The sequence below is a fragment of the Festucalex cinctus genome, chromosome 15 (assembly GCF_051991245.1).
Source record: "Festucalex cinctus isolate MCC-2025b chromosome 15, RoL_Fcin_1.0, whole genome shotgun sequence".
Classification (NCBI taxonomy): domain Eukaryota; kingdom Metazoa; phylum Chordata; class Actinopteri; order Syngnathiformes; family Syngnathidae; genus Festucalex; species Festucalex cinctus.
Genome location: NC_135425.1, coordinates 20,118,603 through 20,141,136, shown reverse-complemented (window position 1 = coordinate 20,141,136; position 22,534 = coordinate 20,118,603). Strand labels below are relative to the sequence as shown.

The window sequence follows — 22,534 nt, the reverse complement described above, 5'->3', positions numbered from 1 at the left end:
GCAAAATCTGTATCTGCACACACTATTGCATTCAATAATCACCATCAATTTTGAGTTTGATATATTAAAAAACATATATCGTGTAATTAGATAGTGATTTTGAGCTGCTCCGGGTCAATTAAGTTTTCTAAAATTACGGCATGAAGGGGGTGGATTTGTCCCCACTGAGCAATGGGAGCAAACCTTAACATGGTACCCAATGTAAAAGTGTAAATACGGCAGCAAGCGACCGGGTGACCCTCCTGACACAATAAACTACTCTTCCGGGGAATAACTTTTTACAAGTCTTCAGTCACTTTTCACAGGACCAAGCGCGCAGTGCGCATGGGTAACTGTTGCTAACACAAACAACGCTCAGGCTCGGGCTGCTGGTGTTTTGTAGCCCGTTGCCTCAGCAACGGGGAGGAGCCTCAGCCGGCGCTTTAAGAGCAACTGCTGGGTGCGCAGCTCCCAGTCCACACGCACCAAGACGCGCTGCCACCGCTCCTTTTGCGCGTGGCCAGCGAGGGAATCCCCCCCGACTTCCCCCAGCCCCCACAAACACGGCCGGCGCCTTCGTGTCTTCCCACAACAAAAATAAGAAGTAACCCACGCGCGGGATGCTTCTTCTTTCACAGCATGTCTTGACACACAGCAGAACTACTTTTTACCCTCCGCACTTCTTCCAAGTTCGAGCAGAACTTCTCGTGAATGAGGTGACTTTTTGTTTTTTTTTCCTTTGAGGACCACCACCACCACCACCAAGGATTTACAGCATCAGGACCAGCACTTTATTTGTTGTTTTGTCGTCTATCATTAGGCAGCCTCCAAATGACGTGGAGATGGCTTTAGGAGGGACCCTGCTGCCGTCTATTTCCACCTTCACCAGCCCCGCTGTCAAGACCAAAGCCATAGGAAGTGCCAACCTAGTGAGTATACCAGATTCCCACTTTCTGGGTACAACAATCTATTACAGAGGCCGGGTTGTAGTTTTCTCATAAAAAGCTGTCTGTAACGCAACTTTTCTCCAAACTACAAGATCCGTAACACAAATGTGGTTCACTTCCTTTTACACAACTTGTTCAACTATAACATATAGGCTATTGATAAAATAACGGCTTAAATATATATATATATTTTAAGGACACCAATGACAGGTTAGACAGATCAGTAATGGCTCAAATGATTTTGTTTCTGCCATAATTAATACACCAGTCAAATGATGTTTTTGTGCAAATACATTTTCCCTCCCAAACTCATCATTTTGCATAAAAACGGGAAAAGCACAAACTTGCTCAAATATATATTAGCATATACACCACATTTCAGTGCAATGTAGGTTTTATGCTACAGCTGGTCTAAATAAACAGCATTGGTCATAACCAAAATCTATATTTATAAAAAATAAAAAAAATAAAAAATAAAAAAAATACAATGTATGACACATTATACTTACATGTTATATACATGTTCAAATTGCTTAGAGAACAGAAAAATAAGTTTTAGTGGTTTTTACCACCTGCGATTGGCTGGCAACCAGTCCAGGGTGTCCCCCGCCTCCTGCCCAAAGCCAGCTGAGATAGGCTCCAGCACCCCCCGCGACCCTTGTGAGGAATAAGCGGTCAAGAAAATGGATGGATGGATGGATGGGTTTTTACCACAAAATGAAGAGAATTCACAGAATAATTGAATATTGAATAATTCTGCGCACATTAAAACTTGTTGCTGCTGAATGCTCATCTTGGTTTTTTTTTCCTAGAAATTATTTCTCGACTCAAAAAGCCATCTGCCAGTAGTAAATGATGAATACTAACAACATAGCCTGTACACAATGAATTTGGAATGAAAACAACCAACATTCATTGAAGTGCAGACTTTCAGATTTGATTTCAGATGATTGACAAAAATAAAACATTTGCATCAAACCAAATTGTTAGGTTGTAACTTTCAGATAACTGTGGATAACACAAAACATACTGCAAAGGCACATTTTTTTAAAGACAAAAAATTAATATCTTTCAATAGTTGAGTCATTACCCTGATCTCAAACCAACAGATTCTGCAATTTGGCCTCATTCATGACCGCCATAATTCAGACAGTCATTGACAACAAAAGAATTTCCATTGAAATATTTACAAATATGTCTGTAATTCATGAATGACGCCATCTTTACATACAAAACCTCTTAAATTAAAGCTGAAAGTTTTGTACTTCAAGGCCTAGCTGCACATATTTCTTGGGTGATATGCAATGTAGTGGTTCACATAGTTGACCATGAACGGGATAAACAGGAAAACGAAACCAAACCTTTCAGTAGAAAAGTAGGTCAAATTTGTACCTTTGGGGGTACTTCTTTACTACCTTTGACAACTGGCCTTATAGGAACACTTTTGGATCTGGAATTGTTACATTGTGGACACACTGGATTCAAACTATCAGCCAGATTAAGCAGTAAATTCTACCTTTAAGAACAGCAATTGAACCAAGATGAACTCAATCAGATACATTTCTTGACTTAAAGTACATTGCACTTTTGCGGGGGTACTACGACTTGTATGACTTTCAACCACCTATCTACCTCCAGAGATGAACTGTCAAATAGTAGATTGTTGTACCTTAAGGGTAAAATATGGTACAATAGCTCATCCTATAGTCATGAATAGCATGGAAACTTATCTCTAGAAAGCCCTAGTCGAATTTCATGTAACCTAATCTATATACAGACCCTAACCCTGCCAATTTGACACCTTAGATTAGACTCTTAGAAAAGGTAGATTGACATACTTTAAGGTAAAAATATCTTGTCCCGTGACAGGATACCATCGGCCTACCATTAGAGATAACTGTCCAAAGCCAATCTGATATAACTTTAGTTTTATACGTTGGACTCTCAGGAAAAGGTAGATTGTTGTACTTTACGGGTACAATGGCTAGTCCCTACCCACACTTGACCTTGAAAGCATTTTTACCTTGGAGTCTAGCAATCGGATCCTAACCTTAAAGGACCCCCCTCGTTAATCCTGAATCTCGTCACTAACTTCCACGCTGATTAGTTCACTATCCCGGCCATTAATGCCTCTGTAACTTTCCTCTAGAGATGGAAGGAGGAGCTGTGCCATCTTAAGAGACTCAGTGTGCCAACGGGAAGCTCGGGCCCAGACCGTCCAACTGCCACCTGCACCACAAGCCCCAGCATGTCCAAGAAAGACACTGAGCCAGACCTGGACTTGGACTATGACTTCATTCTGTCAAACTCCATGCTGCTGCAGCAGCAGCAACAGCAACAACAACAGCAGGATGACGTGATGGCATGCGGATCCGTCCAGGCCCTGCCGCCCAGCTCGCCCGGTTCCTTCTCCTCCTCGTACCCGCTACTGCCGTCCCCTCAGGGCTCGGCAGAGTTGCTCTACACTATCCCGGACATCAGTGACGTGTCGCCGTCCGGGGGCTTCGTGGCGGAGCTCATGAGACCTGAACTGGACCCGGCATACCTCCACCCCACCAGCCTGCATGGCAAGTTTGTGGTCAAGACCACAGTGGACCTGGGGGAGTACAACCCCAAGGCTTGCGTCAACGTCGCGTCGGACCGTCCCGCTTCACGGGCGTCGCCGCCCTTTACGTGCCACCGGATAAAGCAGGAGGCCCCCAGTAACTGTACCATGGAGCTGCAGCGGCAGCGGCCGGGCCACCTGGAGCTGCACGGCTTCCCCGGAAACGGCGGCCGCCTGTCCTCGTCCTCGTCGCTGTCCCCGGATCACCCCCTGAGCCGCGAGCACCAGGTGCTGGGCCACCCTCACGCTCAGATTCCGTTACCTCCCCACGGATACCACCACAGCTCGCCACAGGGATACACCGCCTACCCTCAGCCCACCGCCATGCAGCAGTACCAAGGTAGCGGCATGTTCAACATCCGTGCATTAGTTGGAAGGAAAATAAAACGCAGACACTAACAAAGAGCAGATTGTCAAAGAAATCTTTTTTTAAATACAACATGGTGGCTTGTAATTACAGCCTAAAACAAGCGCTTGAATGGGATTAAAACCGACATCCCACGGCCTTGGACGCAAAACTGTCTCTTAATCGTAGAGTTGCCGAAACCAGACCAGATGTGAAGCAAATGAAACGTATTGTTTTTTGTACGACTTGTTTTCCTCTCTAGTTCTTTGCATCAAAATCTCTCAAAAGTGTAACGCCTCCCTCTTTTTTTTTTCTTTTTTTTTTTTAAACGCAGACCCCCTCATGGTCTCTAGTGGCGACTGCTTGCCAGAGGAGCCCAAGCCCAAGCGCGGGCGGCGCTCGTGGCCCCGGAAGCGCGTGGCCACGCACACGTGCGACTACGTCGGCTGCGGGAAGACGTACACCAAGAGCTCGCACCTCAAAGCGCATCACCGCACGCACACAGGTAACCAATCAAAGACGCAACCCGTTAAGCATTACTCAGAAACTCAGATATGATCACATTTTTTGTTTTAATTTGAAAAAAAGAGAAAAAAGGATTTAGAAGCTTTTCACGCACACATTTTGACCAGGCATGGCATCCAGCATAATAAATAGATCATTTGGGTATACATTATGCATGTTTTCATAAAAATTTATGGAATGTAAAATATCAGAATGAGTATTGGCTTGAAGGCCATGTAACGAGATACGTATTGTATCATGAGGTTATTGGCAATACCCAGCTTTCGTACCAGCAAAGATGTATTTATATTAGGCTCCAAACAAGGGTTGGTTTGTTTTTGTAATAGCAGAAACGAAAAGTAAATGGAAACATGGATGTTTTTTGGTTGAAAACCAAATTCACACAGCATAATATGCACTTCCAGCTCTGAAAATATGAAATAAAGTGATTTCTGAAGCCAAGTTATCCTAATGTCAAAGTATTTTTTGCTGTAATTTGAAGTTGAATTAATATGTGCCACTGACATTGACTAGCTTATGAATGTAAAAAGAAGGTAACCCCTGTATAACAAAAAAAAAAAAAAAAAAAAAAACTGCAACTACTCACCCTTGAGGACACCTGCCAGAATGGTTCAGGAACGGGGTAATACTGCCACCCAGTGGCATTTTATAGCTGCTGCTACAGTTGTAGCAACCTAGTGTATGTGCATTTTTTTTTTTTTAAGGTTTCACTAATCCTTAAAGCAACAACAGCACATGTATACTGTAATTTAGTGATGTCCAAACTTTTCTCACTGAAGACTATGTAGAGGAAAATGAAGATGGAAATGAAACATGCTAAAATCAATACAATATGCCATGAGCATTGTGTTATCTTTATTATTTTTAAGTAAAAAAAAAAAAAGTGCATCCTCAATGCACCTACTGGGCAGCGGGTCACCAGTGTGAGCTGCCAGCAAAGAACTTAAACCTCAAAACAACCGATTTCATAATTGATCGCTTATCAGCCGTTAAATTAAAAAAATAAATAAATGTCTGATGTCAATATGCACCAAAATGCCAAATAGCGGCCCCACCAGTCTTTCACCAGAAAAGCTATTGACAATTTCTATTTTTTCTTTGACATAGTGTGACATCATGTAACCACTTTTTTTCCCCCTTGTTCTTGTAGCCCTCTGATGCATGTTTAAATGTATTATTTAGAATACACTGAACAGAAAGTATCTGGTGGGGCTGGGGCTAAATTTTGGACACCGCTGACATAATACATGTGGGGACATTTACAATCTGCTCTCCACTGACCTCCATTTTGTGTGCATGTTACCCACCCCTATAGGAGAAAAGCCTTACCATTGCGACTGGGAAGGCTGCGGCTGGAAGTTCGCACGCTCCGATGAGCTAACGCGTCACTACAGGAAGCACACAGGCCACCGGCCGTTCCAGTGCCAGAAGTGTGACCGGGCCTTTTCCAGATCGGACCACCTGGCCCTCCATATGAAGAGACACTTATGAGGAGGGACCTGCAAAAAACAAACAAATAAATAAATCAAACATTCAAATGACATGCTGTGGCGTTCACGGCTAAAGACAATCAAGACGAGACCTGCGAGCGTGGGTCAGAACGGGACCAAAAACTGGAAGTCAACTTTATTTATGTGACCAAATTCAAAGAGGACCAGCAACTGGAATCTCATGTGATGGAAATCTCCAGAGGCCTTTCATTCACCCGCCAACGACACTGTATTAACAATACATAGCTGTATTTATACATATTCACATTTCACCTGTCACTTCAGGTATAATGTTAATTAATTTATACCGACTGGTGCTCAGTGACTTTTGCCCAAAAAAGGTACCAAAGAAGCGGTGACAAAGTGCCATATATCAAGTGTTTCCCCTCTCTTCCACACTAAAAATCAGGTTATGGAGCGGTGAAGGCAATCTGAGAATGCACTGCAAGTCGCATAGTGCAATAATTTATAAGAAAACCTTCCTATTTTTTATAATGGAAAGAGTGACTCTGAACAAAAAAAAAAGGTTTTTTTGTTTTTTATATAGCCAAAATGAAAAATGTAATATAAACTTAATCTTTGTACATTTGTAGATAAAAAAAAATACTTTGTTATTAAATGCTTTGTATTTTAAGGTATAATAAAATGTATTTCAACTAAAGAAACTTTTTTTCTTTTTTTTTGCTTTCCCGACACATCCACAGCAAACATTACTTTTATTTAAAAAATAAAAAATAAATAAAAATACAATGAGCAAGGTGCCTGAACTTCATTATAGACTGGAATCAACAAATACAGTTCAAGTACAAGTTTGAAATAACCTGAAAATATATGTTAGATTTTTTTGAATTGACTTTAAAGACCAACGGTATTACTGGTGCCATTCAAGATGTCATTTAAAAATACAATTTTCCACATTTTCATTCAAAGCATAGCAGTTCTAATTTTCAAGCAACAGCCCTCTAAGCGCAGACCACCATGTTAGTGCTGATGGAGTTGCTTTACAATGCACTTAAAAACTAACCACGTTCAACATGATTGAAATGAATTCTCGTGACTCACCAGCAGGGCTGGAGAGCCGCCTGGTGGTCTCTGTTGCCCTCTGTCGGTACATTCGTGAAAGCACAGCACTGCAGGCTCACGGGAATAACAGAACTCTGGCATTTGGCGCACACAATGAACATGTTGCAACTTGCCAACAGGCGGCCGAGTGCTGAGGTGACAGTTAAAACATACAAAAATAATCTGAAATAGTAACAAATAGGTTAAATAGTTCCAAATGGGGGCATACGCAGTTAGAGCACGTTATTTATTTCAGATTGAATGACAAGATCATTTTTTATGTGTGTAAATGCACATATAACTTCAGCTTACTCACATGCTGATAAGGTTTGTGTGGTGGAAGGGACAAGATGTCCAACAAAAAATACGACATGATTAACACACAAGTTCAAGTTGTTAAAAATTAGAAAAAAAATAATAATAAGACCTTGGGTATGTGTACAGTTTACAGCCATTTTAAACCAAACTGATTTTCCTTTAATAAAAAATGGTGTCATTATTATAATAAAAAATAAAAAATAAAAAAATAAAAAAAAAAGGTCACGACTACTAATTAACACAGTCGTGAATGAGATCGTTTTGGGGAGTGAGGTGGTTTAAATGGCTTATATTCAACAGCTGCAATCAAACATAAGAATTCAAACAAAAATCAGAAGTCGGTCGTCTCTCAATCGTCATCAAAGTTCTGCTGTAAAAGGAAGTTGGCGGCCAAATTCTCGTTCTTCTCGCACGCGAAGTAAGCTTGTATGACCAGTCCCTCGGGAAAGCCTAACGCTTTTAACTGCAACACACACACACACACACACACACACACACACACACACACACACACATGGGATAAGCACAAATTAGACACGCCAAAGTGAAACAATGCTCTCCGTCAAGCTCAAACAGGCCCTCGCGCCATCCATGTTGCAAATCATAGCCAATCAAAATGCACGGAAGCTTTCACGCAGGAGAAAAATCAATTTCCGGATTGGAAGCGAGCGAGAGATAGCTACCCACCAAGCGCCGCCAAACAACAAGAATGCAGTATACACAGTACACAATGTCTTTTACAACAATACTTGATTATATTTATAAATATATTTTGTGGAGGTAATATCAACATAGAGTTCAGACACAGTTGATTTATTTTAGATCTAAACCAAACTTTTTTTAAACCCCAGAAATTTTTCCAAAAAGAAAAAAAAAAAGAAAAATGGGGGATAAAGTGAACCCCCCCCCCCTTTTTTTGGGCGATAAACAGTGAATCCTCCCAAAATAAACTTTTTATATATATATATTAAAGAAATTCTTTAAAAAATAAATAAATAAAAAATGGGCGATAAAAAAAACAAACAGACATAATCAAATAAACTTGATATTAAAAAAAAAATTATTCAAAAAAAAAAAAGTGTAAAATCTCCATTTCATTTTCGATAAACACATAAACCTACACTGCTGTGTTTCAATGTGGGTCATGATGGCGGGACTTGGAAAGTTCAGCGTCCTTTCAGGTGGTACTTGGTGCAAAAAGTTGGAGTCTAGTAAAAGCGACTGATTGGGGTTCTTTCAGGTGAATTCCCACGTGGGGATTTAACATAATCTGAAGCCTGGAATTCAACCAAATGGCTCCTTCAAACCAAAATGGCAGACTTTCAGGTTTCGGCATGGTTCTTTGATACTTTTTTATGTGTCCTGTTATAGTAAATATGTTCACCCAATTTCCTGTTCATCAGTCAAACTGGTGGGGTGTCTGTTGTGTTTTTGTAGTCTAAGGGAGTCTCAGACAAACTATAAAACAATTGCTAGAGAAGTTGTTAAAGTTGGCAACACTGGGTATCATTATCATAAAACTTTTCCTCTATGCCACCTGTACCATTTTTGGTGGCAATGAAGACAAAATTCAAAAGAACAAAGGTGTCCCCCTGTGTGCTCACCCTCTCGATGGCTTCCTTCTCCTGCGGCGTGACATGGATGTAGCTCATGTTGCTACCACTCTGCGAGTCATTGGGTGCACTTCCGGAGCCCTCTGAGTCATGGGCCATAGGCCCGGGTGACTCGGGGAGTGGCTCGTTTAGCATCTGAATGAAGTGCTCCTGGTTGTTGCTGATCTCCTGCGGTGGGAAATGGCATTCATCTTTAAACCAGGAAAAAAAAACTACTTGTAACAATAGAACTGCAATATAAGAAAGAAATGGTCTACTACATGTTTTTCAGAAAGTGCAAATGATATCAATCAGCTCAGAAGTTGAGTTGTAGCGAATCAGGATTTTGGGTACGAGTCTGAGTTTGAGTGTTTAAATAATCTGGAGTGTTTTTACCTGTGCTAACTACTAAGGTGTTCATCTTATCTTCTATTCAAGTCTGTCCTTTAGTGATTTGTTCTTAATAGTCAAGATAGCGTTTAACTCTTTTTCTCAATTTCACTTTTCCAGATTTTTTGTCGATGTGGCGAAAACCAAGCCCTTTTCTAGCATGAGTCAGTGTTGTATGAATCAATGTCTGCGCTTTTACCTGCAGCAGCTCAGGATTCATCCTCCCGATCTCTTGCAACAGAGCAGGAAGCAGAGAGGCGTTCTGCTGGATCACGTGCCGCATCATTTCGAACTGTGGCTGATTCCTTAAGAAATTCAGCGGATTATCTGCCAGAGCAACCACCATGTCAATCCATGATGTGAGGATTTAACATGAAATCATTGCTGCTGCAACTTGCGCTACCTGCACCCAGTGAGGTACCCATGTTTTCGGGGTCATTTACATCCCCCGTGGGTCCGGCCGGAGCTCCACTCAATGCGGTATCGGATTCTCTGTCCTGGATCTGGTCCCTGTCTGGGATACCCTGTGGAATGAGTCATGACATTGTTTGAAATCTACGAGGTGTAGAAAAGACAAAATACTTGTCTGACAGTGAAGACGGCTGTCAACACAACAGGTAAGTGTCTGGTGTTAAACCTTGACACTGAACATGACATCGTAATCAGTAAAGTGAACATTCAGTACATTCTAGTTAACGGACTGTCAGTTCTTACCGAGAGCAGGTACTCCACGGCCCGGTCGGGGTTGTTGAAGCTGGCTCTCATCGCCTCTACAACCTGCTCCCTCTCATAGCCCATCAGCATCATCTCTGTCACCATGCTGTCAAACGATGCGCCCGTCACTACAACGGCAACAAAGTACGCTTTGGTGGTTGGCTCAAACGTTTGGGGAAAAATGTCTTAAATGCATGGAAAATGCTTGATGTCAACATGCCTCGCTGAAGGTAATTTAAGACAGCATCAACTGTTTAACTATGTAACGCTGCTCTTGTACAGTTAGCAAGCGTTTCAGTCATGGCAGTATTTATGGTGGACCAAAACTGCCAAAATTCAAAATAAATAAATTACTAAATAACTGACCAAAAGTTAAAATAAAAACGGACATAAAAAAATATTAATATAAATAAGATAAATTTTAAAAGTCTCGCCGGCTTGCAATGGCGAGATCCAGCAATGGTCCACTCACAGTGTACAAAATGTACTGTAGAGTGTTATGTTAGATTTATTGTTTTACATTAGTGGCTTTTGGCTTGCGTGGCATTAATGGTGGCAGTTTGTACTTGTGGCTTTCACTGGGATTTTTATTTCATTTCCAAACAAAACCAAGGTCCTCCAGCAACACGGAACAGACTGTGTTCAAATTAGGGATAGACGGATTATCGGCGACGATATTTAGCATTTTGATGAATATTGTCATCTGCCATTTTGAATAAATCATATGCACGATAGTAGATCCATTCTAAAAAGTGTTAACTTCAGGGAAAAAAATATTTAAATTTTTAGAAATGCTGCTGACCCTGTACCTTCTATTTTTGTTTGAAATTCAAACTAAGATAAGTAAAATTTCAATACACGACTTCCGATATGTTTACATTTACTATTTACTTCAGTTTTTATTTAACTTTTGAAAACATGCTTCTTCCCCTGGGAGATTCCTGAACTTTTTGTTAAACTCCAAATATTTAATGAACCCTAAAAGTTGCTCAATAAACATATTCTTAAAAAAATAAAATAAAAAAAAATAATAAAAAAAATTAAGAGCTGAAGTTTGTATATTTTCAAATTTTGATGCCAATATTTTCCCTTTTAGAAAATGATAATCAGCGTCCTTGACTACTAATAATCAGTATCGTCCATAAAAAAAAAGTATCGGTCTATCTCTATTTCAAATTTGACAGAATAACATGGGCTTACCAACATTTGAACCAGCCTCATCCATTAAGTTACTGGCAGTCTCCAAGAGTCTGCGAAAGACAGCAAAATAGCGTGAGATCCACAAAACGCAGGACATTACATCCATTTTCACACAGTTACCCAGTTGAGGGAGAAGCCGTGTTGGTAGCGGAGTCCTCAGCCGAAGCCGCAGCAGCAGGGGGTCGCCTTGCTTCTGCTTGGCCGTCCGCAGGAAGTCGAACGGATGGATTGTGCGAAGCGGATAATGGTGTCGGAGGAGGCGCCGTGCCGGCCGTCGGCGTGGCTGGCGCCGGCTGAGATGCAGAAGGGGCCTTTTTAGGCTTCAACACAAAAACACAACATTTTTATACGCAACATGCATCCATTTTCTATACCGCTTGTTTTCATTAGTTTGGAATGTCGCAGGAAGCCGGGGTATCAGTGGAGAAAACCCAGCAGACATGCTGGCCTGTTTAATATTTCATTATTTATTAGACTATTACAAAAAGAGAAACATTCGGGTACGGTGATACCTTTGTCACCATGACGACCACAAAGTTCTTTTCATCAATTTTATATTCTTTGAGCACAGAATCATTGCTGAGGATTTTACCTAGGGGGAAAAAGTAAAGAGAAATTCACAAACTAAACCAAATTTGAAAGGAAAAAAAATCTCTATTGTACTACACAGTGGTGCCTTGAGATACAAGTGACAGTAACCAAACTTTTTTGAGATACGACCCGTCGTTCTGCCATTTTTTTTTTTTGCTTTGACTTGTAAGCAAAAAAATTGAGAAACGAACGATGACAGCAATGAAATGAATTCACCTAATTTTACAACAAGCAACTGTTTGACAGACAAAATTTGGTAAAAAGAGAGTTTTCAAGCTGTTATTACCAGTCGTTTGGTGCTCAAATTGTTTATTGGACATCAAGCACATAGTTAAACAGCTAAGGTGAACCATTTTAAGTCAGGCAGGTAATTGAACAGCTAAGTGTCCTGAAAAGGAAAAGTATTGAGTCCAGTTCCAATTGTGTCCACATACTAAATAAAGTTGACTTAACTATATGTGGAGAAGTGAGGAAAAGAATAGAAACATAACAATGTCAATCAGACTATTAAAGGCTCAAACGGATTAATAACATTTACACAAGAGATCAGAGTGCTTTGACTTCGACTTGACAAATATGGGCAGGGAACAAATTAAACCCATATCTCAAAGCACAACTGTATATTGAGAAAGAAGAAGATAATGTTAATTAAAGCATAACATCAAAGGATACGTTCATTTTAAACAGTAAAGTGCGACAAATTGCTTTAGTAAAAATAGAATACAGTACCAGCATAGATGAGCTTCTGCCCGGAAACAGGAAAACTGTCCTTGCCCTTCTCTTGTTCAATCCTCTCTTTTAACGTAGTCACCTTTAAGTGAAACCTTACATATTATTCAATTATCGTTATATTTTTGAACAATAGTATATGCCCAGCCACAACTTGAGGTATAACTACACACATTTATTTAAAGGCATCCAACCAAAGGTCCAAAGTGTACTTTGTAGCCATAAACTGAACCTGAAGGCTCATTTATGGCGTCACTTGTCACCGAGCTAGCACCTTTATTAAGCTGTTAGTCAAATGTCAAAACAAATTAATTGCATGCAAATTTACATAAAATAGTTCAAACCTAACCTTATGTAATAAGTTCATTATAGGGGGAGAGTAATAGGCTTGTATTTTACATTGTACAAATACGCACATTCGTGATTATCAATTCACATAAAACGTACGCTATATAAAATTCTGAAAGTTATGACACGGACATATTAGCTTTCAAACCACATAGAGGTGATTTACACAAAATGGTGACACAAATAGTCTTGCTCCAGTCACCCGCCCCCTCTTCCTCGCATGATTCCATGAATGTTTACACTCCTACCGTCTCCTCCTCGTCGATGTCGATTTTGAACGTCTGCTGTTGTAAAGTTTTCAAAGTGATCTGCATTATGGCGGTGCAGTTATAGCCACAGACACGGTGTAAAGGCGATATGTTAAACTTGCAGGACTCTGTGATCCTTTCACTGTCACATTACAAACTGTCAGCCGCCATGCCGCTTTTGCGCCACTCTTCTTCTACGGTTTATGCACTCTTCTTCTGTAGTTTTCTGTGTCCGATTTTAATAGTTCATGTATTTACAATAAAATAAATGCGTGAATAAAATCAACTAAGAACATTTGGCATAAGGAAACTTTAGAGTTTGAAAAAAAAATACAAAACGTTCAACGTATTCGTTTTTGTCAGTTATGTTGCTTTGTTTGTTTTAAACGCACTGTTGCATTCGGTTACACTGGGACATCTAAATACTCATGTGGTGTGTGCGCATCTTTGTCCGCTTAAGGTAAGAATATCACCACGACACGCATTTTTATACAGTATTCTTTTCTTTGTTTCGTGATGTAAAGCGTGCGTGTGCTCTTTATAGGTTCTTGGAGTGTGACGTTGGCGAGGTGGCTTGAAACTCTGAATTTCTAGGCTAACCTGAACGCAGCATGAATTTGTCTCCCTCGAGCATCACACAGGGAAACGTACATTTTGGAGCGTTTTGGCTTTTCGTCGACAGCTAATCTGCATGTACGCCATTAGAAACCAAATACATTTAGACTGGGTACATTTTGAGCGTTTTACGCCGCGAATGATAGTCTTATATTTCGATGACGTCACAACCAGCGCTGATTTAAAAATCTCATTTGAATACAATGTTTCACACTTTCATGTAAACGTGTTAATACATTTAGAGGAATATGCTAAAAAATAAAAACATGTACGTTATGCTTGCTGCTAATGGAGGACCAAAACTGCCAGAATAAAACAAAAGTGAAAGTAAAAATGAATACTTTTTTTTTTTTTTTACAAATATAATAAATGTAAACAAATGTAAAAGTACAAATGAATAAAAAAAAATAAACGTGGAAATACAAAAATTATACAATGAAAACGCTCTGCCTCATTTATTTCATGCTGCAAGACAAAGTATTAAATACACAACAATATGTTATTCAAGTCCATACGCTGTGCCTGGCTGAGTACAGTGCAGTACTGTATAAAATGGCCACTTTCTAGTAGATTGTGTGTTGGTGTATATGTATAGGGAGCATATCTGATTTTTGAGTTTGATCTAATTGTTGTTTTATGCCAGAATTACGTAAGAACCATCCATGCATAACTACACTTATCTTTTGACTGACCTACTTGTAAATGTTAAGTGAGGGAATCACTGATCTGAAGTCACACGTGTAATGAATACATGAATCTGTCAATCTTCACATAAGCCTCTTTCCATCTGGACTTCTTTTTCTATGGTAAGACTTCATCTTCGTCTGTCTTGGCACACCCTAGCGTTGTGTCCTCCTTTGCCCCTGGTCTGAAGCAGTAAAGCGGGAGATTAAAAATCTGATCCTCTGCGATCTGGAAATAGTGCTAAGACTTGACATAAGACATGTGAGAATGCGTCTCAACAACCCCACACACGTCCCTCAAAAAGCTAGCATGCTAATATCAGATGAAATTTGCACAGCGCAGAGACGACAAATGAGCGTTATCTGATAACTTTATTATCAAGTTAAAAAAAGACAATGAATTACAATATGTACAGAATATCCAGAGATAACATGGAATCAAATTGTAAACAATCATCCTAGGCAACGATCACAACCCACCATATCAGTGATTTAGATTGAAATGAGAAGAAAAAGGCAAAGAAGTTCAGAAGGTCAGATTCTAGTGTCAACTATATGGATCAAAGAAAAAGAAAAAACATATGTACAAAGCATATATCCAGTGTGTTGTCAGCAGGGACTAAACTTTGGGTTAAGTAGGAGTTTTTTTTTTTCTTTTTCTTTTTTTACAGTCAGAACCTGACTATGATTACACAGTAAGGGGAGATTCATAGTCACAAACTAGTCAAAATCTTCACAGAATTACAAAAAAAACAAAAACAAACAACAACAAAACCTTTCAAGGGCCTCAAATTCCGAGATTGTCCCGGCATCTGGTTTTCACAATGGGAGGAGGTCCAACCGAGCAACGAGAACTCGGCATTGACCTGATCACTACGATAAAGTTGGGGAAAGGAGGAGCACAGACAAACTGATACATTCCCGCCTTTTGCCAACTACGAACGCATGGTGACTGGTAAAAATGTCAAGGATTAACGGGAACCCAGTGTCTAGGGATTGTCGGGTTGACTTGTGAAGCAACTATGCTGTATGAATGGGAAGGGTGTACAAAATCAATCCGGCCATTTTCCACCTTCGGAGGTAGTAGTATCAGAGCCGTAACAGCGGTAGGAGTATGTGTGCGCTGGTAAAAGTCAGTTTTTTTTCCGCTGTTGTTTTCCAGCCCTCACACGTGATGGCGGTGCAAAGTCAACCCAGCTATTTTCTAGCTTCAGAGGTTGCATCATGTGATGCGTCATTATTTGCTGCTGGCAATATTGCACTTTACTGAAGGGTTACAATAAAGGTCGCCGGTTACGGCTCCGATGCAACGGTTCTGGCTAACTGTGTGTAAGAGGCTTAACGGAAATATTTACCTTTTAGTATGTTGTAGCTTAAAGCAAGTGTTGACTTACTCAAACGTGGTTCCGATACTATTATTTTCCCCAATGTTAACAGAAGCTGTACAGCAAATCTGGGACGAGTCAACTATCATAATTATTTTTTCAAGCATAACTAGGACATTGAAAGTAAAATAAATAGAAAAAAAATAGGTTGGGGGCTGTTCTGTAGCGTATTTTTCTCGAAAGACCACATTTCAAACACGTAACAAATAGCTTTGTAGTCTGTACACAAATATCAGCTGGAGTTTTGACATTATAAGCACAAATTTCCCTTTTTTCTCAACATAGCTAGTCTGACAGCGAGCTGGATGACGCGCGATACAACTTACTTAAATGCGCTCATTTTTATTTTAATGTAATTAATTTGGGAACGAAAGTCTGATTGCTATATTACGTTTTCTCTTAAGGCTTTAGGGCATTCGAGCAGCAACTTTCAAAGCACAAATACAATCTATGCCATTTTTTTTCTATTACTAAAAATAAGTGTATAAATGCAGATGATGACAAGAGAAAGAAGAGGAGGGATTGACGATTATTTAAATGAAGTTTGTTTGTACTTAGTATCAAGGTTGCGCTTGTCTTTTTAAGGTTCTCTGATCACGACAATCTCCACATTCAAGTTGCTAACAAAGAATATGCAGTATCAGTGTTGGAAATGTACGTAATTCGCCAAATAAGCACATTTCTTTTTAAAGGTTTTTGACTGCTACAAAATTTGGGAAACCTTTGATGAAAAAATTTGAAAAAAATGCTGCACTCATCGAGACTAATAGGAAAAAAACAAAACCGTTTTATAACTTTTAGTTTTCCGTTTAATCTCACATAAACGGAATTGCCTTTATCGATTATGAGGAACTTGAACACACTATCAATCAATTGTTGAATGTTTCTATGCAAACTAATGCTGATCGTGATAGATGTAGCTGATCTTCTAATAGCTGACGTCAAGCAAACTAGAGTGAATAAACAGCGGCTTTGTGAGCTGCAGCCAAATAGTGTACTTCATTTTGTAATAAATTCTTTCAAGGTATCATCAATGAACAATTGATTTATTCATGACCAAAACAGACAAATGCAACCTTAAATGAAGATGCTAACCTGTAGTCCAGGTAGGTAGGAACCCTAACTCTTCTCAACTTTAAACGCACTCGTAATCAAATAGCTGTGTGGAGTGTTTGTGAAACCTCGACCTAGTCATTGTGTGCATCCACCGAGCTTTGATGATGGTGATACTGGTAACTGGGTTGGAACGTGGTGAAATTATTGAACAATCATCATAAATAGTACAGTCCAAACAGTTAGGACTGAAGGCTTATAGTTTGTATATCATAAAGGATCTAATAGCAATTTGCTAAAAAAACATGGGGAGGTCAATTGTTTCTACCAATAAGGATTAGTAGTAAACAACATAAGGTGCGAGCCTTACTACACGTTTTATAACACAAGGCTTGAATGGGAACAAAATAAGCTAGCTCTCTACATTGTTTACTTCTTTTTTCATGTGAGTGTCAAAGGTGCTTCAAATACGCTCAATTTTGATAATCATGTTGGGGCAACATTCTCTATAAATAATTTGTATATAGATAGGTGGCATCTTTCACTGTACTTTTTGACCAGAATGTCAGCAATAAAGTTCACTATTGGTTACCAATATATTAAAATCTGTCCTAGGGGACCGCCAGCTTTTTCTTGTGTTTTCTTTTAAAGCAGCACAACCTAATACTTGTATATATGTATCGATATTTATAACACCTACAATCTACAGATGCGCAAACTTGTAAAAAGTTTTCACTTGTATCTTTTTTTTTCTGTTTTCTTTTTTCCTTAAACGTCCTATTTTAACCTAACCTTTAAAAGTCCCAATTGGGTCAACCCGACTATTGATCCTTTTTGGCATCAAGCGGCTCCTCATCATCCGCGTGAAAATTCGAAGTGTTCTGATCCTCGTCACGGTTGGTGGAAAGTTCCAGTCCGGTGTCAACAGAAGTGGAAGAGAGGGAAGATGGGGCAGAGGCGTCCATGTTGGAATTCGTGCTGGTGTCCAGTTGACTACTGTTCACCGTCCTATAAGAGATAATATAAATGGACACTAAATGTATGGTGGTAGAAGACTATGGTACAATCAATCCCACGTGTTTTGTTAAATGTGCCATTTTACGAGAATAAAGTTGTGATACTGTACTGTAAGAAAAAAAAAATCAAATCAAAGAAAAAAAAGAAAAATCAAAAAAATCTATTTTCTTTAAAACGTAAAATCATGTAGTTCTACAAAAATATTTATATAACAAGTCTTTTTATCAGAATAAATTTGAAATATTACAAAAAATGTTTTCAGAATAAAACTGTATCACAAGAACAAAAAAATCATTTTATGTCAATCCATCAATTTGCAAGCATAAATGTATATTACCAGAAAAACGAAAAAAAAAAATCCTTATTCTGAGAATAAGATTGCATTATGAGAAAATACCATAAAATAATTAAATTGAGAAAAACTAACTGCACTTTGCAGTATTTCATGAAAATAATAGTTGAAATATTAGTGTTAAATAATAGTTAAATAATAATAAATGTGTAATATTTGGTATGCTTTTACAACAGTAGTCAGTGCTCACCGTTGTGCTTTTCAAAATGAAATAGGCAGGAAATGTAAAAAAATGATGCAATAATAATACTTACATGCCATGGCGAAGAACATGGCGTTCCCACTCAAAATTGTTAGTGAAGCAGCGTCCACAGAATTCGCAGGGAAAACGCTTCTCTGCTGAGCTGCTGCTACTGCTGCTCGTTGGAGAAGAAAGGACTTCTGGGAAACGAGGGTTTCATAGACGCATCAGTTTCATATTGATACGAGTTATTTGGATTTATTGTGAAATATGTTTTGATAAACAACCTTGTAGTGGTGGCCTGTCTTCTTCCACCTCATTGAACTCCTCATTCTCCTCATCCTCTTTGATGTTGTCCTCCTGCTCGCCATCCTTCACATCTTCCGCTTCCTCTCCCGGGTTCTCTGCCACCTCCATGCCTTCGTCCTCCTCCGCCACAGCCACGCTTTCGTCTACCGCCATCTCCAGCTTTTCTCCCTGTTCCTGTTGCTCTTCCTCCTCCCCCTCCCCCATCTCCAGCTGCTGCTGTTGCTGCAGCTCCTGCTGCTCCTCGTCACTGCTGCTGTTTTCCTGATCCTCCATCATCTCCAGCTGGTCTAAGTTGACGCGGCCCATCAGCTCGAAGTTCCGGATGACCTGATCGCAGCAAAGATGACTCATTGAGTTTGACATGCTAATAGAAAATACTACTTTTCACTCCCAAGAGTGAATAATTGATAAGCTCAGAAATAAACAGGAATGAAGTTGGGAAAAAAAATCTCTTTTTAAAATAAATCATTTGGAGGATTTTTTAAAATATTAATGATTTTATCAGAAATGTCATTTATGTGCAATTTTATGTTATCAGTATTTTCTAGTATGTTTTTTTAATAGTAATATTAGTATCACAAAAATAGTAAATGTGTAATATTAAAATATTTAATGATAAAATGGAAAAAAAATACGCTGTGTGACTAGGAAATTAAACTACAAATTTAGCACTGCAAGAGTAAAGTATGAATATGAATTATTAAGAAGAATGAAATATGAAAAACTTGTAATTTTAGGGAAAAAAAATGGAGTAAAGAAAGAGAAGGAAAAAACGATTGACGTAAGAGATGCAAGTTGGAATATTAAGATCCTAACCAATACAATAAAACAATTACTAAAAAAAACAAAATATATATATATATATAAAATAATAATAATAATAAAAAGTCGATTAGTCGTCAAATATATGAGAAGTCAAGTCGATTTTTAAAAAAGCCGTTAGTGATAGCCCTACTACTTATTAATTACTTCTGTGTAGCTATTGTTTTTTGCAATAAAAAATTTTACTGAATATTTAACAATGACGTTTTTGGAGCTTTATATCGTGTCCACATCATTCCTTTTGACAGGATTTAACCGGACGCGCAGAAAGGCCTGTGCAGCGTGGTAAAAAGATCCAACTACGATTGATCAATTTAAGTGGATTTAAAAAAAAAAAAAAAAAAAACGTGTTATTGCAGCGCATGGGCCAGCATCAGTGAACTTCGAATTCGAATGGGCCAACAAAATCACGTAATGGGCGAATGGGCCTCGGACCACCATTAATGTAGAGCCCTGACTGTGAGAATTAATTTAGAAATATTACAACAACAAAGAATCTTAGGCGAACAAAGTACCACAAATGTCGTATATACATATCCTGTATTCTCAGTAAGATTCTCCTTTCCAGCCAACTTGCATGTGGAACATAACGCCGCAGCATATTTGTGGATTCTCACGGTTCTGACCTTATGCTCAAGGCGAAGGTGCTCCTCCAGCTGACTGCGGCGGCGGCTGTCATAGTAGCACAGCTGACAACGGAAGGGCTTGAGCTCGTGCTTGTGCAGGTGCAGCTGCAGGGCGTGGTCGTTGGAGCACGTGAATGTGCACTTGTGGCAACGCAAGACCACACCCTGGAGATGACGCGACAGCTTGGAGCGATTCACCTCGAGCGGACCCACACGCTCTTCTGGTGGAAATAAAAGGACATAACATTAGGTACACCTGCTTAATTAATGACACCCCATCCTTCAATTTTCTATAGCACTTGGCCTCATATGGGTCACTGAGTGAGCTGGAACTTATCCAAGAACTTTGACAAAGAGGCGGAGTACACCCCGGCAATGGCAGTCCTAAGAGCAAATGGCAAAATTCGAGTCCTTCTATAAGTCTAACAAATACATTGAAACATTGTATAAACTTTGCACAATGTTTCAATGTATGTAAAGCGCCATGAAGCTAAATTTTATTGATATGAGCCACAACCACAACAGATGGACCAACGTGGCATGTCTATAATTCTGGATTTCTTAATCATCTGTTTTATCAGTATGAAATCAAATTTCCGATAATTATCGGCAGATTTCTCTATTATCTGGTTTATCTGTTTGATGTCAAATTGGTCAATAATTGCCAATAATTATCAGCCACCGATATTATCGTGCATCCCTAATTATTTGTGTATATGTATTGTCCGAGGAGGTTCTCGATTTGTACGCAGACTAAGAACAAAGTCAAGTCAGAAGTTACATCTTGATACATCACAAATTTGTGCATTAAATTTTTTAGATTTAGACACAAAAGTAGTGGGTACGGGCTATAAATGAGGCCCACTGTGAATGTATTACGAATGGCAAGCTGATTTGTTAATGACCAAATTGTTGTGGAGCTTTGATGTTAATGAAGTCCCTGCTAAGTTTAAGAGTAAAAAGATTTTAATGACTAGCTTCTTTTAAAATGACACACTTGGAAGTATGTTGAGGCATCTTGTGTACCTCTGTGCAGGACAATGTGGTCGATCATACTGCTCTTGTATTTGGTGTGGTAGAGACACAGAGGGCAACGAAGGTCTTTCAGGACGTCCTCTGACACATTGCTTCTGCTGCTGCTGCTGTTGTTGTTGTGGCCCGCCTCCACATGCAGGGTGAATGTATTCCTAAGAACATTACAGCTCTGTTAACATCATCTCCAAACTTTCATTCTTCAGCAAAGTGTTGCCTCACTTGTAGCAGGTGAAAAAGGAGCAGTCCTTGCACTTAAAGAGCTTCTTGCCACCATGGCGGTCCCGGTAGTGTCGCCGCAGGCTCTGCATGTAGCCTGAGCTGAACTCACAGAATTCACAGGTGAGGATGCTGTCGGGGCGATGGTCGCCCGGGGACGTGTGACTGCGAGAGGCGGTCTGGTAATGGCTGAGCTGCTTACGGACGTCAGCCGGCTCCCAGTATGGGGTATCTGAAAGATGAGCACAGTCTCTGATATTAATTGCTGCACAAAAGTTTTTAAATTGAATTAAGCTGAAATAATGAGTGAAAAAATGTGCACTGAAAAGAAAGCTAAGAAGACTAAAATTGTAATACTATTATCATGTATTTTATAGTAGTGCAATGTGACGAGAAAAAATAAATAAAGCTGTAACTGAAAATGATTTTGGGGAAAAACTGGGTTAAAAAAAAAAGATATGTGGGCAGGACAGGCATGTTCAATGCAGTGCATGATTCCCAATTCAGAGTTTTTTTTTTTAAATATTTTTAAAAATACGATCTAATTATATATAGTAGTTGTTTGCATTACAATAACAAATCCATCTTCTAATACATGTAGGTTACAATACTGATGCAACAGATGCAATTTCAATTATTTTGTGCTTGAATGTATCGGTCCCATCATGTGTTTATCAATTTCGATTACGTCTTCTATTCGTCGCTGTTTTCTTCTCCTTTGTCTGTTTTGTTTAACAACTGTGACAGTCGCTTTCTGATGATGAATAGGTAAGATGAGCACCGGTCGCATCGGATAAAAAAACAATTTGAATCCACATAGGAAGGAGGCCTGGGTCAGACTTGAAAAAAATCTTAATTCTACGGTTCCCATTGAAGTGAAAATACATGTCACATACACAATCAGAAATGCCCTGCACTATGAACATAGCCAACATGCTGTGAGGAGAAACACTGCACACACAAAAAAAAAGTTGTAGTATTACATTAGTTTTATTTGACTTGATTTATTTCATTACATTAGTTTTATTTATAAGACCAGAGTCGAAAATGAGGAAAAAAAATTGTGATAATGTAATATTAAAAGAAAAAGAAAGTCGCCAAGTTGCAATTTTATATATATATTCAGCGGAGGTTGCCTTTATTTCCTAATATTGCA

At 39.2% G+C, this 22,534-nt stretch overlaps 3 protein-coding genes across 4 annotated transcripts in view; 1 reads left to right on the top strand and 2 right to left on the bottom strand.

Annotated features, from left to right (window-relative positions):
• Positions 1-286: 286 nt before the first annotated feature.
• Positions 287-6,547, top strand: klf4 (Kruppel like factor 4). Its single transcript, XM_077497681.1, has 5 exons — positions 287-695; positions 800-908; positions 3,076-3,871; positions 4,212-4,382; positions 5,718-6,547. The coding sequence occupies exons 1-5, from the start codon at positions 691-693 to the stop codon at positions 5,891-5,893; spliced, it is 1,257 nt and encodes a 418-aa protein (XP_077353807.1). The 5' UTR covers positions 287-690; the 3' UTR covers positions 5,894-6,547.
• A 640-nt stretch (positions 6,548-7,187) lies between these two features.
• Positions 7,188-13,555, bottom strand: rad23b (RAD23 homolog B, nucleotide excision repair protein). The gene is made up of 10 exons (XM_077497682.1): positions 13,085-13,555; positions 12,489-12,570; positions 11,681-11,760; positions 11,289-11,488; positions 11,169-11,218; positions 9,969-10,096; positions 9,658-9,778; positions 9,454-9,581; positions 8,877-9,053; positions 7,188-7,735 (listed from the first exon to the last, which is right to left on the bottom strand). The coding sequence occupies exons 1-10, from the start codon at positions 13,148-13,150 to the stop codon at positions 7,622-7,624; spliced, it is 1,146 nt and encodes a 381-aa protein (XP_077353808.1). The 5' UTR covers positions 13,151-13,555; the 3' UTR covers positions 7,188-7,621.
• A 1,180-nt stretch (positions 13,556-14,735) lies between these two features.
• Positions 14,736-22,534, bottom strand: part of znf462 (zinc finger protein 462) — a 38,717-nt gene continuing 30,918 nt past the window's right edge. For both annotated transcript variants that reach the window (XM_077496894.1, XM_077496893.1), the window contains exons 8-13: positions 21,382-21,610; positions 21,154-21,314; positions 20,128-20,348; positions 18,658-19,006; positions 18,444-18,570; positions 14,736-17,828 (exon numbers count right to left, since the gene is read on the bottom strand). In XM_077496894.1, the coding sequence (XP_077353020.1) occupies positions 17,642-17,828; positions 18,444-18,570; positions 18,658-19,006; positions 20,128-20,348; positions 21,154-21,314; positions 21,382-21,610 (1,274 nt within the window). In that variant the 3' untranslated portion in view covers positions 14,736-17,641. The remainder of the gene's footprint in view (positions 17,829-18,443; positions 18,571-18,657; positions 19,007-20,127; positions 20,349-21,153; positions 21,315-21,381; positions 21,611-22,534) is intronic.

What these genes read in the sequence shown, in the direction of transcription:
- klf4 (XM_077497681.1), top strand. An exon ending in CCATAGGAAGTGCCAACCTA is followed by an intron (nt 909 to 3,075) that starts GTGAGTATACCA and finishes ACTTTCCTCTAG; the next exon opens with AGATGGAAGGAGGAGCTGTG. An exon ending in GCATCACCGCACGCACACAG is followed by an intron (nt 4,383 to 5,717) that starts GTAACCAATCAA and finishes CCACCCCTATAG; the next exon opens with GAGAAAAGCCTTACCATTGC.
- rad23b (XM_077497682.1), bottom strand. Translation starts at nt 13,150, where the DNA reads ATGCAGATCACTTTGAAAACTTTACAACAGCAGACGTTCAAAATCGAC. An exon ending in TGGTCGTCATGGTGACAAAG is followed by an intron (nt 11,489 to 11,680) that starts GTATCACCGTAC and finishes TTTGTGTTGAAG; the next exon opens with CCTAAAAAGGCCCCTTCTGC. An exon ending in TGAATCCTGAGCTGCTGCAG is followed by an intron (nt 9,054 to 9,453) that starts GTAAAAGCGCAG and finishes TTCCCACCGCAG; the next exon opens with GAGATCAGCAACAACCAGGA.